The 12,047-nt window shown below is 39.0% G+C and overlaps 1 protein-coding gene across 1 annotated transcript in view; it reads right to left on the bottom strand.

Annotated features, from left to right (window-relative positions):
- Window positions 1-12,047, bottom strand: part of LOC129084645 (antigen WC1.1-like) — a 155,183-nt gene that overhangs the window by 109,263 nt on the left and 33,873 nt on the right. The window contains 2 exon segments of the mRNA XM_054590837.1: window positions 746-857; window positions 1,846-1,989. Of these exon segments, the coding sequence (XP_054446812.1) occupies window positions 746-857; window positions 1,846-1,989 (256 nt within the window).

Genomic DNA, 12,047 nt, shown 5'->3' with positions numbered 1-12,047 from the left:
GGTTAGAATTGTTTGGTGTCTATACAAATACAGCGAGAGAAGAGAATGGAAAGAGATAATGGTAAAAAAGGATAGAAAACAATAGGATTTATGAACACTAAAAGATACAGTTTGTTGGAGAAGATGGAGATTTAGGATGTTAGTGAATAACTAAAAAAGAGAAAAAGCAGTTAGAGTAAAAGATATTGTTGTGTAGTAGTAGATGTTTGTTATTAATATTCCATAAAAATTTCAGCCAAATTAGATTAGCTGCCACCATTACCCCTCTACCTACCAGTCGTCACTTTGAACGTCTCTTTTAGGTTTTAGAGAGAGGTGATATATATTGGAATATTCAAGTGTGTGTTTCTGAGTTTATCTTCCTAAGAGTAAGCTTCCAGTTCAGGTCCAGATTTCAGAGCTTTATGCTATTCAAGGAAGGTGTGAACGTCTCTGTTCCTAAAGGAAGGTGAGAGTGCAGCCTGAGGGGAGGTGACAACACTGATTTTTCCACTGAGATTTCACTTGAGAAAAGAAGAATATTCATAGACTCAATTTTCCAAGGTCAGTGGGGGTGAGAATACCTAGACATTTAAAAGAATGGCATTCATCTATGAAGCTCAGAGTATTTACTATGAATAATTTCCTTTCATTATAGGTACAAGTATAAACTTTACAATAACAAAGAAGTCAGCACTGTCATTTATTTAAAAACAATATTAAGTAGCATTCTTCGAAGAGTTACTTGCTCCAAGAATGGCACTACATGGTGCTAAGCTCAACATCATCATACCCAGGGTCTTGTCTCAACAACGATGAGGATCCTTTTTCTTTCATGCTAATGTTGACAGCTTCACCAGGAGACTGTAGAGAGATGCCTGAAACAGCAAGATTTCAGTGGTGAGAAAAAGACAAGACAGAGTCCTCTGGTGGAAGGAGATTACTACAAAGTAGGCACAAAATATGTATTGGGGCCCAGCGCTTGTATGGAAGGCTAGACAGAGCTACTTTAGACTGATTCAGTGACTGTGTACTAGTATCTTGATCTTGACAGTTTGAAAGAGGTGGACAAACAATGGCAAGGAGTGGAAAAGAGATGTGAATGCTCACTTCCACACCAGTGATCCGATTTCTTAAGAAATGGAGGCAGGAGATGACCTCTCCAGAGCATCTCAGATGACCTCTCCTGAACACCTCAATAGCAGACCACACCTGCCTCAAAGTGTTCATGAGAACAGTCTGGGTCCTCTGTCAGATGCTGAAAGGGAGCAGCTCAACCAAATCCCCCTGCAGCCTAGGAACCACATGCTCACATATAAACAGAAAGCCTAGTCCTAAGGAATGAAGGTTTTTTCCAATTGAAACATTGAGAGGAAATTGTATTTTAGTTTCCTTTCAGTGCTAAGATGTTATGACTGTAGTTTAGGCCACTGCATATTCTGCATTAATAGTGGGCATGTAAACTTAAAACATTTGGTGACATGGTTCTCCCAAAGCAAATTTTTTGTAGCTCACAAATTTAATTTACATCGATATTAAAAAACTTTCCAGATTTCTTCTCACAATCTAAATGAGACCCCAAATGTATTGTCAGAACATATATTTCAGTCTGTGGTGTAAAATTGGAACAAAGCCTCTGCAACGAATAGACATGTCTACATCCATTGATGGTGGACATGAACCCAGAGAATACAGTATGTTGTTTCTCCTCTCAGAGGAGGTGGACTGGTTATAATATACCTGGGATAGAGAAGAGCTAATCTTATCTAAGTATCCAAGTGAAGAAAAAATGACTATTGGTAACTCCACACTCATCTTTTCCATCACAAGGAAGTGAGGCTACTGGAGGCCAGGCTGTCCACTCACCTCTTTGGGGATACCAGACATCACCTCCCTCTTTTGGGATAAAATAATTCTCACTCATGTAAGGGGGAGAGGGAATTTCAGGAGCAGGTAACTCTTCAACATCATCATAACTGTTTCCTATGGAATTGACGTGTCCTGGAGGCTCTGAAAACAGACAAGGACTTAAGTGAATAACAAAGTATGTTTTGACAAGGTGACGCCCTAAGTCCATTCTGATGCAGAGATTCTAATAGCTAATAAATATAGTTACCATATTCCATGACTGTCTCAAAGGTATATATTTTATCTCAATATTCTCAGACATTATTTATACCTTCTAAACATTCCAGTATATCAAGGTCAGTAATACTTTTCTAACATGGGTTCTTATACAAAAAACATAAACAAATGTATTTTGCTATGAGTTTCAGGTACTATTTTCAAGCATATGGTACAGAGTTGTAACATATAATATACACAAATCAGTGACTGAGGGAGGAGGCATTTGGACCAAGAAAACCCAGGCTGTCCATGCACCTTCTGAAGATGTGGGAGACACAGAGCTGGCAGAGGGAAGCCTGGATCGAGGCCACTCAAAGATAGGATTTCCCATAGGTCCTCATGACAGAAGGTCTGGGTTTTAATTCCCACTAAACTCAGTTGACCTCAGGATCTAATCCCCAGGAACTCTTCTGGGCAGGGTTCATTCTGAGAGCTGTTCATCATTATCATTTGGAGAAGATCCAGGAGAACATTCTTCTCTCTCAGGTTCCTTATAAATAACAGCCTCTGGTACTTGATAAGTATAGCACTCCAATGTTTTTCAGGGCTTATTAAAATCATTTTTTGTCTCAATACACACATAATCCACTAAATAATCCAAATATCATACTATCTCAGGATTTAACTATATTTCCCAAAGTTTTCTCTTGATATGAAAATTTTAAGATGATCAGTTTCAGATGTGTTAAAAAATGGCCTTCGAATCCATAATACATTGGCTGCATGTTTGTAACTGAGTAGAAGTAGCTGTGGATACAGAGAACTCAGTCTGATCTTTCCCGTTCTGTAGTTACAGAGTGGACAGATGGAGGAAAATTATGAACTAGAGAGAAGAGATCTTTTCCAACCTAATCACAGGAGGAATTCTTCTCAGATGAGATTCTTCCTCTTCATCCTCACCACCCAAGGGAAGACCTACTGTCTGGAGCAGAGTCAGAATCTCCATTCCCCTCCTTGCCCCTTGTATAATACAGCAGCTTAGTTACTGAGTCATCAGACATGTTACCTGATAGGGAGAAAAACAATGCAGAAAAACAGAAAAACTTTTCCTGTAGTATGAGGCCCAATGTCATTGTTCAGAAAGAAACTTGAGACTTCAGACTTATAAAGAGAGGGCTTTTAGCTGCTGGGTTAAGGAGAAAATGTTGTGTGAGGCTGAGTTAGTGGTTTAGTCTGTGCTTGCTGAAGATAACCCATGGCCAGCTCATGAACAGAGGGTAGGTATGGGGTACACCCGCGCTGTCCGACAAGTCATCTTTCTCTGGTTTTACAAGGTAATCAATCTCCTGGTACACAATTTCATCAGGAGCATCTTTGACAGCAGATAAGGCTGGGGAATGTGGTATGAGAGTAGAGACTGCCCTGCAGATGTTCCCTTTACCAAGAGACAAAGCATTCAGTGTTCACCATTAGGAAAATCCCTTGCACGCTACCAGGGCCTTCTTCTTGGCCTTGTGCCCCTTTAGGACAGACCTATTTTCCCGATCCTGATCTTGAACTTCACAGTGAATTCTACTGTCACTATTCACAAAGGAGCTCATCAGTTTTTTTTTAAGGAAGCCAAAAGTATTGAGCAGTTTCACATTCAACCCAGGACAAAGGACTCAATTCTTTCAAATTCTGAAGTCTGTTGAAGAGATGGTAGAGTTTTGCTAGATAATGAGAAGATGATCAATACTTGTACACTGTCCTTGATATCACAACTGACTGGCTCAATACACTTCCCACTACTCTCCCGATCATTTAGCATCCCTACGGCCCACCTTGGTGCTCTGCTCTCTATCTGTGCAGCTGAATCCCCAGTGTGATAGGACCTGATAGAGAAGAGCCCCCAGTGTGCCACAGAAGATCTCAGTAAGGAGGAGAGGCCAGAGACAGGGGCTGAGCCTGAATTGGTGCTGGAGGAGAGAAGAGGGTTGTGCATGCAGTTTCAGAGAGGGAATAAGCCCAGGAGAACCCTTCCCTATCCCCCCACCTTATTCCGGTCATCTCCTGAGTCCTCAATCAGGAAATCATCATTCAGATGCAGTGCGTCTGCCTGAACCCCAAGATGTGACCAACCCAGGTCTTCCCCTGAGCTTTGTCAACCCAAACTGAACCTGGTTTTAAGGATTTTTTATAAAATAGTAGCTGGTAAACTTTTGGAGTATTACAGCTGCCATAACTTTGTAGGATTGTAGAAAGCTGGTCATTAGATCTTTCCTATACTGACATGCTTAATTTTGCCAAAAACATGTAAATTCCACAGAGCAGGTCCCAAAAATATGGGTGTCTCTTCTATCACAGGCGATCAGGCAATAGTCCTTCTTGGAGCCAGAGCACAGAACAGCAGGTTAACTCAGGAGGTGAATCTACTACAACACATACGTCCATCAACCATAGTCACACGTCCCGGGCCTCCCACTCAGCAGAGCACCTCACTCCAGCATCCTCCCTGTGCTGGCAGGAGCTCTGCCCCCAGGACTCCTCAGCACAGGCCCACAGGGAAGACACTCTGCCCTGCCCTGCACCCATTTCTGGATGTGCCCATTTCTGGGGCTTCCAGGGCAGAGCCACAGCCCAGCTGCTGACACACCATCTCGGCCTCCACCAGACTCCAGGAGTCATCACACACTGTGCCCCAGGAGCCACGGTGCCAAACCTCCTCTCACCCAGAGCACTCGGTGTCTCCATCCCTGAGTTGGAGCTTGTCTCTGTCTGACAAGGTGGCAGCACCTTCTGTCACCACTCCTGATGGGAAGGAAGGCACCCTGGGATCCCACAGGGGAGGCTGGAGGGGGCTGAGGTACCTGTGCAGGGGCAGCAGTGGGACAGCTCTTGGATCTCTTTCTTGCAGAAGCAGATGATGGGGAAGCACTGGATCAGGGTCAGGTGGTGGGGTCTTGCCCCACAAGATAATTTAGGGTCCTTGCCTCAGTCCAATGACAAGTGAAAACAAGGGCTTCATAATTAATCTAATGGCCTTGGTTACTGAGACGTTCACTGGATCTTCGCCTCTAGCACCAGCTGACATTATGTTATCTTAGTTGTTTATCACTCTCCACATTCCACTACAAACACACAGACACACACATACACATACACACACCCCTGAATGAAAGCTCCCCTTGGGGAAGGACCTTGCATATCTTAGTCACCTCTGTGTTTCTGCTATTAAGACAGTGCCTGGCACATTGTACACATTCATTCAACAAGTACACTTTGAGAACCTTCTGTAAATGTTATGTATAAGTGCTTGACAAATATTTATTGAGTAAATGAATAGATGAATAAAATCCAGTGAAATAGAATTCTTTTATATTCTTGTCACTCAGTAAGATAATAAAGGAAATATAAATTAATGATAGTGCTTTTGGTAATAAATAGTGCATATTAAAATAATTAGTTTATAAGCACAGAATTAATTTATATTCAATATCCATTTGCATAATTTGTAGCGGAAAAGTATAAAATAGGTTCGAAACTACTCATCTGTTATTTAATTCGACATATGGGCAAGTAAAAATTACAGTTGTAAGAGGAAACACTTAAAAAAGGTAATATACAGAGTAGAACAAGTAGAATTCAGAAAAGATAAGTGAACAGTAAGTACTGAGATACTAAGACAGAAGTATCTGCATGAACTCAAATTTACTAACCAAAAATTATATTGTGAGGACACAGAGATAACAAAGACTAAAAATACCTAAATGAATTGAAACAAAGAAACACAGAAACAGATAAAAACAGAAGTGTATATGACACTTATGAAATATCAAAATTCATATATTCTTTCAACATAATTCTATCAAAGCTCTACCCTATGCAGACAACATCTCAGAAAATGATGGCAGGTGCTCTCTGTGGGCTGGTTGCTCACTTTCAGGGTCAGAGACTTCCCTACCTCTCAATTCACGATGTTTAATGTAGGAAACAATATAATCAGTATAAGGTCTAACATACAAGGTAGGCAAAAGTAGGTTTGCAGTCATGAGTATGCAAGTTTATTCTTGTTTTATTTATTAATTATTGTAGCTTTCATTTGTATTACAACTATCAACTTATTTTTGCCCATACCTGTGTCTTTGGTTTTCAACATGGGAAAACACAGAAATGAGGAAAGAGAGGCATGGAAAGGAATAAGCCTCTGTCTATGCAATATCTGTTGCCATATTCTCCTCTACAGTGTGTTTCAGGTACCCCGCAGTGTATTCTTTGGGTAATGTATACACAAAAGGGGTGTGTATATTTGTGTATATGTGTGTGTGAGAGAGAGATTGAAAGAAGGTATAATATACTCACCAGTATACAGAGATTATGTGCAAATATTTTATTACAAAATTGTTTGTAGATTGGAAAAATTGAAATCAGCTGTACTACCAACAAATAGGCAAAGAATAGCACAAACTTCAGTATGAGGCTATTGTGAATAAAATACTTGCTGTTGTTTTACAAATGAGTTAGATTTCCCTGGAGGGATATTCATGTTTATTAAGTGATTAAAGCCTATATAAGAATAATTTGTTGATATAATTTCAATATCATAAAAACAAATATCAGTACACCACCACATTAACCCATTTATGGGTATTTACAATGAACTCTTCAAATCCCATACCATCCTTACATATTTACAGGAGTGGTATCAAAAGAAAGAGAAAGCTGGGAGAAGAGGGTCAGGCACACCAAACAATGCAATTCTCTTGACTAAAAAACTCTACTGATTTATTATTAGCTATACCAAAGTTTCCAATACTTATTTGCAAACTAACATAATGAATATGTTCATACCAGTGTTCTAACTGTATAACTATATAACCAAGATTTTCTTTACATTTACTACCTTTAAAAGATAGTTAAATATTCTATTCAAATGTAGAATATACAAGGGCTGCCTGAAAAAAGTCCAGCCATTGTTAATATAACGAGAATGGTTTGTGTGAAACCGGTGTAACATGGCAGCCAAGAAGAGTGAACTAGAATGTGCGTGCATGAACAATGGCAACTTCACTGTTCTAGTCAGTGGGGGTGATAGACGCTGTTAGAAAGCGTGTGTGTCACTGTCACATTCAAAATGATCGAGTGAGTAGAGCAATGAACCTACATCAAACTTTGCAATAAGCTTGAACATTCCTCTGCAGAAACTACTCAGATGATTCAGAAGGCTGCAGCTATGGGCAACGGTGATTGGCAGCTTCATCATGACAATACACCCACTCATGCATAATGTCTCGTTCAATTTTTTGGCAAAACATCAAATCATCCAAGAGACTCAGCTCCTCTACAGACCAGATTTGGTGCCTTGTGTCTTCTGGCTTTTCCGAAAACTAAAATTACCTTTGAAAGGGAAAAGATTTCAGACCAGCACTGAAATACAGGAAAATATGATGGGGCAGCTGATGGCAATTGGGAGAAATGTGTGAGGTCCCAAGCTGCCTGCTTTGAAGGGGACTGAGGCATCATTGTCCAATGTACAATGCTTCTTGTACAATCTTCTTCAATAAGTGTCTCTTTTCCATATTACATGGCTAGATACTTACTGGACAGACCTCACAAATTACTACCAAAACTATCTATAAATTAATAGAAATTTTTCTGAAGATCATAAACTATATGTACATTTATTTTTTCCAAAACTCCCTGTGCACCGACTGAAAACAAAATTCAGGAAACAGTATGCTACATTAGAAAGTTCAAAACCCATAGCCTATGTATGAGGCTCTCCACATGTGCAGCTCTTTCTTTATCCTCATAGCTAGTTCCTTACAGTTATTTTAGGAACAAGCTATATTGAACTGCTTAGCATTTCCTAAGCCATCAGGTTCTTTTGAAACTTTGTGTCTTGTACATATCTCTCCTCTCTGAAATGGCGTTTTTTACTCACCAGCCTTTAGTTTTTTTCCCTCCTCTTTCCCAATTTTAAATAATTGTTCATTTTTTCTCATGCCAGTTCAATAAGTGAAACTAGGTTAGGGTAATCATCGAATACTAAGTGAGATAGAGACCTGCTGGAGAATATCTATATATTATTTGTTTTGTACTCCCAAAATACCTTATTTAAAAAGTGATCTTTGGTTTTACTACTGCTTTTAATAGGTGCATGTCTTGAATAATGTTTTCTGACTCTTGTTATCACAATTCTTTTTTCTAGAAACGGTAAAACTAGAGTTGATTCTGTTTCTGTGTGTCACATATTTCAAACACAAGGGACAAACAGAAGCAACATTCACTCTAGCTTACCAAAAACAAGCTTTAAGAATTTCTGACTTCATTCAATCATCAAATGAGCACTATAATGAATTCATTAATTGATGATCCCAGTTTTTTTTGCACATCACTTTTTACCATTTTATATTTTCTGCTAGAAAAGTTTGACTGGATCTCTGAGTGGTATAAATCCCCAGACCTAATCTGAGTTTTAATCCCTCAATAATTGTCCTAAGTGCACGACCTTAGATAAATTTCCAAGTTATAGTAGACTCAGATTCCATTGAGAGAAAATAAGATGGAAAGGAAAATTTCAGATATTCCATGCAGCAATATTTTCACTGACATGTCCCCTAGAACAAGGGACATAAAGGAAAGAATAAACAAATGGGACTGCATCAAATTAAAAAGCTTCTGTGTGGCTAAAGAAAACATCAGCAAAATGAAAGGGAACCAACCATATGGGAAAATACATTTTCCAATGACACCTTGGACAAGGGTTTCATCTCCAAAATATAGAAAGAACTCAAATGACTCCACTCCAGGAAGACAAACAATCCAGTTAAAAAATGGGCACAGGACCTGAACAGACACTTCTCCAAGGAGGGCATACAGAGGGCCCAGAGACATATGAAAGCATGCTCGGCATCACTAGCCATCCGAGAGATGAAAATTAAAACCACAATGAGATACGCCTTCACACCAGTCAGAATGGCCATCATAAACAAATCAGCAAATAACAAGTGCTGACGTGGTTATGTAGAAAAGGGAACCCTAGTGCACTGTTGATGGGAATGCAGACTGGTGCAGCCACTGTGGAAACTGGAATTTCCTCAACAAAACTTAAAACAGAACTGCCTTTAGACCCTGCAATCCCACTTCGGGGATTATCCCCTCAGAATACAGAAACACCAATTCAAAAGAACCTATGCACTGTAATGTCCATAGGAGCACAATTTACAATAGCCAAATGTTGTAAGCAGCCTAAGTGCCCATTAGTAAATGAATGGATCAAAAAACTGTGGTACATTTACACAGTGGAATAATACGCAGCAGAAAGAAAGAAGGAAATCCTACCCTTCATGAGAACATGTATGGAACTGGAAAATATTATGCCAAGTGAAATAAGCCAGGCAGTGAAAAACAAAAACCATATGATTTCACCTAGAAGTGGAACCTAATCAGCAATATAAACAAATGAGCAAAATAGAACCAGAGACATGGAAATAAAGAACAAACTGACAGTAACCAGAGGGAAAGAGGAAGAGGGATAATGGGGGAACGAAGGGGAAGGGTCAAGGAACATGTATAGAAGACTCAGGGACCAAGACAATGGAGGGGGGAATGGAATGTGGGAGGTAGGATGTAAGTATGGGAGGGAAGAGTAATGGGGACAACTGTACCTGAAAAACAAATTAGAAAAAGATTGAAAGAGAAGAAAGATCTATATACTAAGTCAGAATCAGACTCTGAATAGCAGCATAAAGCAAAGAGAAGCCATCTCATTGAGATGCTGAAGATCCTCTTGCTCTAAAGACAGTTTGAGAGAAAGACTTTGCACCAACTTTTGTGTGAGGACTATTTTCCTGTCACTACCTCTTCTGATCTAGGTCTGTATCAACCCATTAAATCCCAGTGTCAGCTCTGGGCCAGAGTCAGGAAGATGGATCTGGAACAGTTGGAGAACATATTTTTTCTGTTGAAATATAAACACAGGAATATGATTTAAAAATCCAAATCAATATCCAAATTAGAGCAAAAGAAATAAACTGAAGGTCTGCAGGATAACATTCTTGCACCTCCACCCTCTATCCATCAAGGGAAGAACCATACAGAAATAAATGCCTAGCACCTTTCACAAGAGGCTGTGAAGGTTATGTGATGTGACAGAGTAAAAAGAGCAAAGGGATTACAGAGAAATAAGCTTGTTAAGCGGAGAGTTAATTTTGGTTTCTGAATGTCCGCAAAGGAGATGGTTATTTGTGGGTGTCCAAAAGTTAAATTTAAAAGCTTATATCCATTGAAAAGTGTAAACAATTATGTAAATAAAATAGGAAACCTACTCACCACTATGGACTCAGCAAGTGTGGAAGAAACAAGGAAAGATGTAAAAAAAAATATGATTATGTGCATTTGTAGATACAAACAACAGGGAAGTTTAGTATTATACTCTACTACCCAGCAATCTCCTCTATTATTAAGGACAAAGCATGAATTTATGTTTACATGGAAGTATTAAAAACTAAACTTGAAAAAGTATACAAAATACAAAAATCCTAACATACCAAAGTCAAAATATATAACTAGTCAATCACCACAAAAAAATCCCTTTATGCTACCTCTCTGTATTCACATTCCCCTCCCATCCCACCTGTCCCCTCTCCCTATCACCTGGCAACTGCTAATCTGTTCCCCATCTGTATGGTTTTGTCATTTTGATAACTATATAAATAGAATAGTATAACCTTTGGATGTAACATTTCTGCAACTTTTTCCACTAAGAATTATATTCTTTAAGCCCGTTTTGGTTGTTGCATGTATCAGCACTTTATTCCTTTTTATTGCAGAAGTGTGTACCCTTGTATGGGTATATCTGGGTTTGTTCAACCGTGGGCACATTGAAGACATTTGGACTGTTTACAGTATTTTGTTTTGCAAATGAGACTGCTGAGAACATTTGTGTACAGGTTTTGCATGAACATAACTTTTTATATTTCTGGGATAAATGTCCAAGAATGTAATGGCTGCAACACATGGTAAATGCATGTTTAGTTTGAAGACACCACCAAAGTGACTACATTCCCACCAGCAATGTATGAGAGAACCAGTTTCTTTTCTTCTTTGTCAGCATTTGATATGAACACCATTGCTTATTTTGGCTACTCTAATTGATGTGCAGTACTCAGCTTATGTCTTTTAATTGCAATATTTGGTCCATTCACACCTAATATCATTATAATATGGTTGGGTTTAGCACTACCGTTTTGCTCTCTATTTTCTATTAGTTCTATCTTTCTTTTGTTCATCTTTTCCTGCCTTCTTTTTAGTTACTTGAAGATATGTAATATTCTAGTTTCACTCCTCTGCTGGCTTTTTCGCTATATATCTTTGCATCATTTTTTAGTGGTTCCTCTAGAAATTAGAACATGCACCACTGTCTTATCACAGACTCCTTTCAGGTAATACTGTACTACATCAGGTAAAGTATAAACTGAATGTTTTATTCTTGCCAGTGCTACTGCTGTCATATGCTTTGTACCTTGCATGGATTTTGATGACTCTATCTCTATATCCATAAAACTCATATAGACAAGAGTTCCTGATTCTTCTGTGTATACTCATTCTGGATCTCCTCTGTCTAGGTGTCCTATTTTTTTGCTTTCTTGTCCACCTAGATGCAGGTGTGTGGGCCAGTGCCAATTTGTCCTCCATCAACTTCCAGTAAGGAGAGATGAGTTGATGTAATTTGTTTAGAAGTCCTTATAATTAAACAGACAAGAAATGACAATGTTCTGAAGAATTAAGAGGAAGTGATGGAGAAGAAAGTCTGAATTTAAAAGGAATTGATAACCACCCTTACTGGTGTGGCTCAGTTTGTTGGACATCATCATGCAAACTGAAAAATCATGGGTTTGATTCCTGGTCAGGGCATATGCTGGGGTTGCGAGTTTAGGCCCAGGTTTGGGCTTGTGCAAGAGGTACATTTACAGAATGCAATACTATGCAGCAGTAAAAAAATGGAACTTCTTACCTTT

Source organism: Pteronotus mesoamericanus, unplaced genomic scaffold, assembly GCF_021234165.1.
Source record: "Pteronotus mesoamericanus isolate MK-2021 breed Mesoamerican mustached bat unplaced genomic scaffold, CSHL_Meso_final scaffold_21, whole genome shotgun sequence".
Classification (NCBI taxonomy): domain Eukaryota; kingdom Metazoa; phylum Chordata; class Mammalia; order Chiroptera; family Mormoopidae; genus Pteronotus; species Pteronotus mesoamericanus.
Note: the sequence above shows the minus strand (reverse complement) of the source record. Positions and strands in the feature narration are given on the sequence as shown.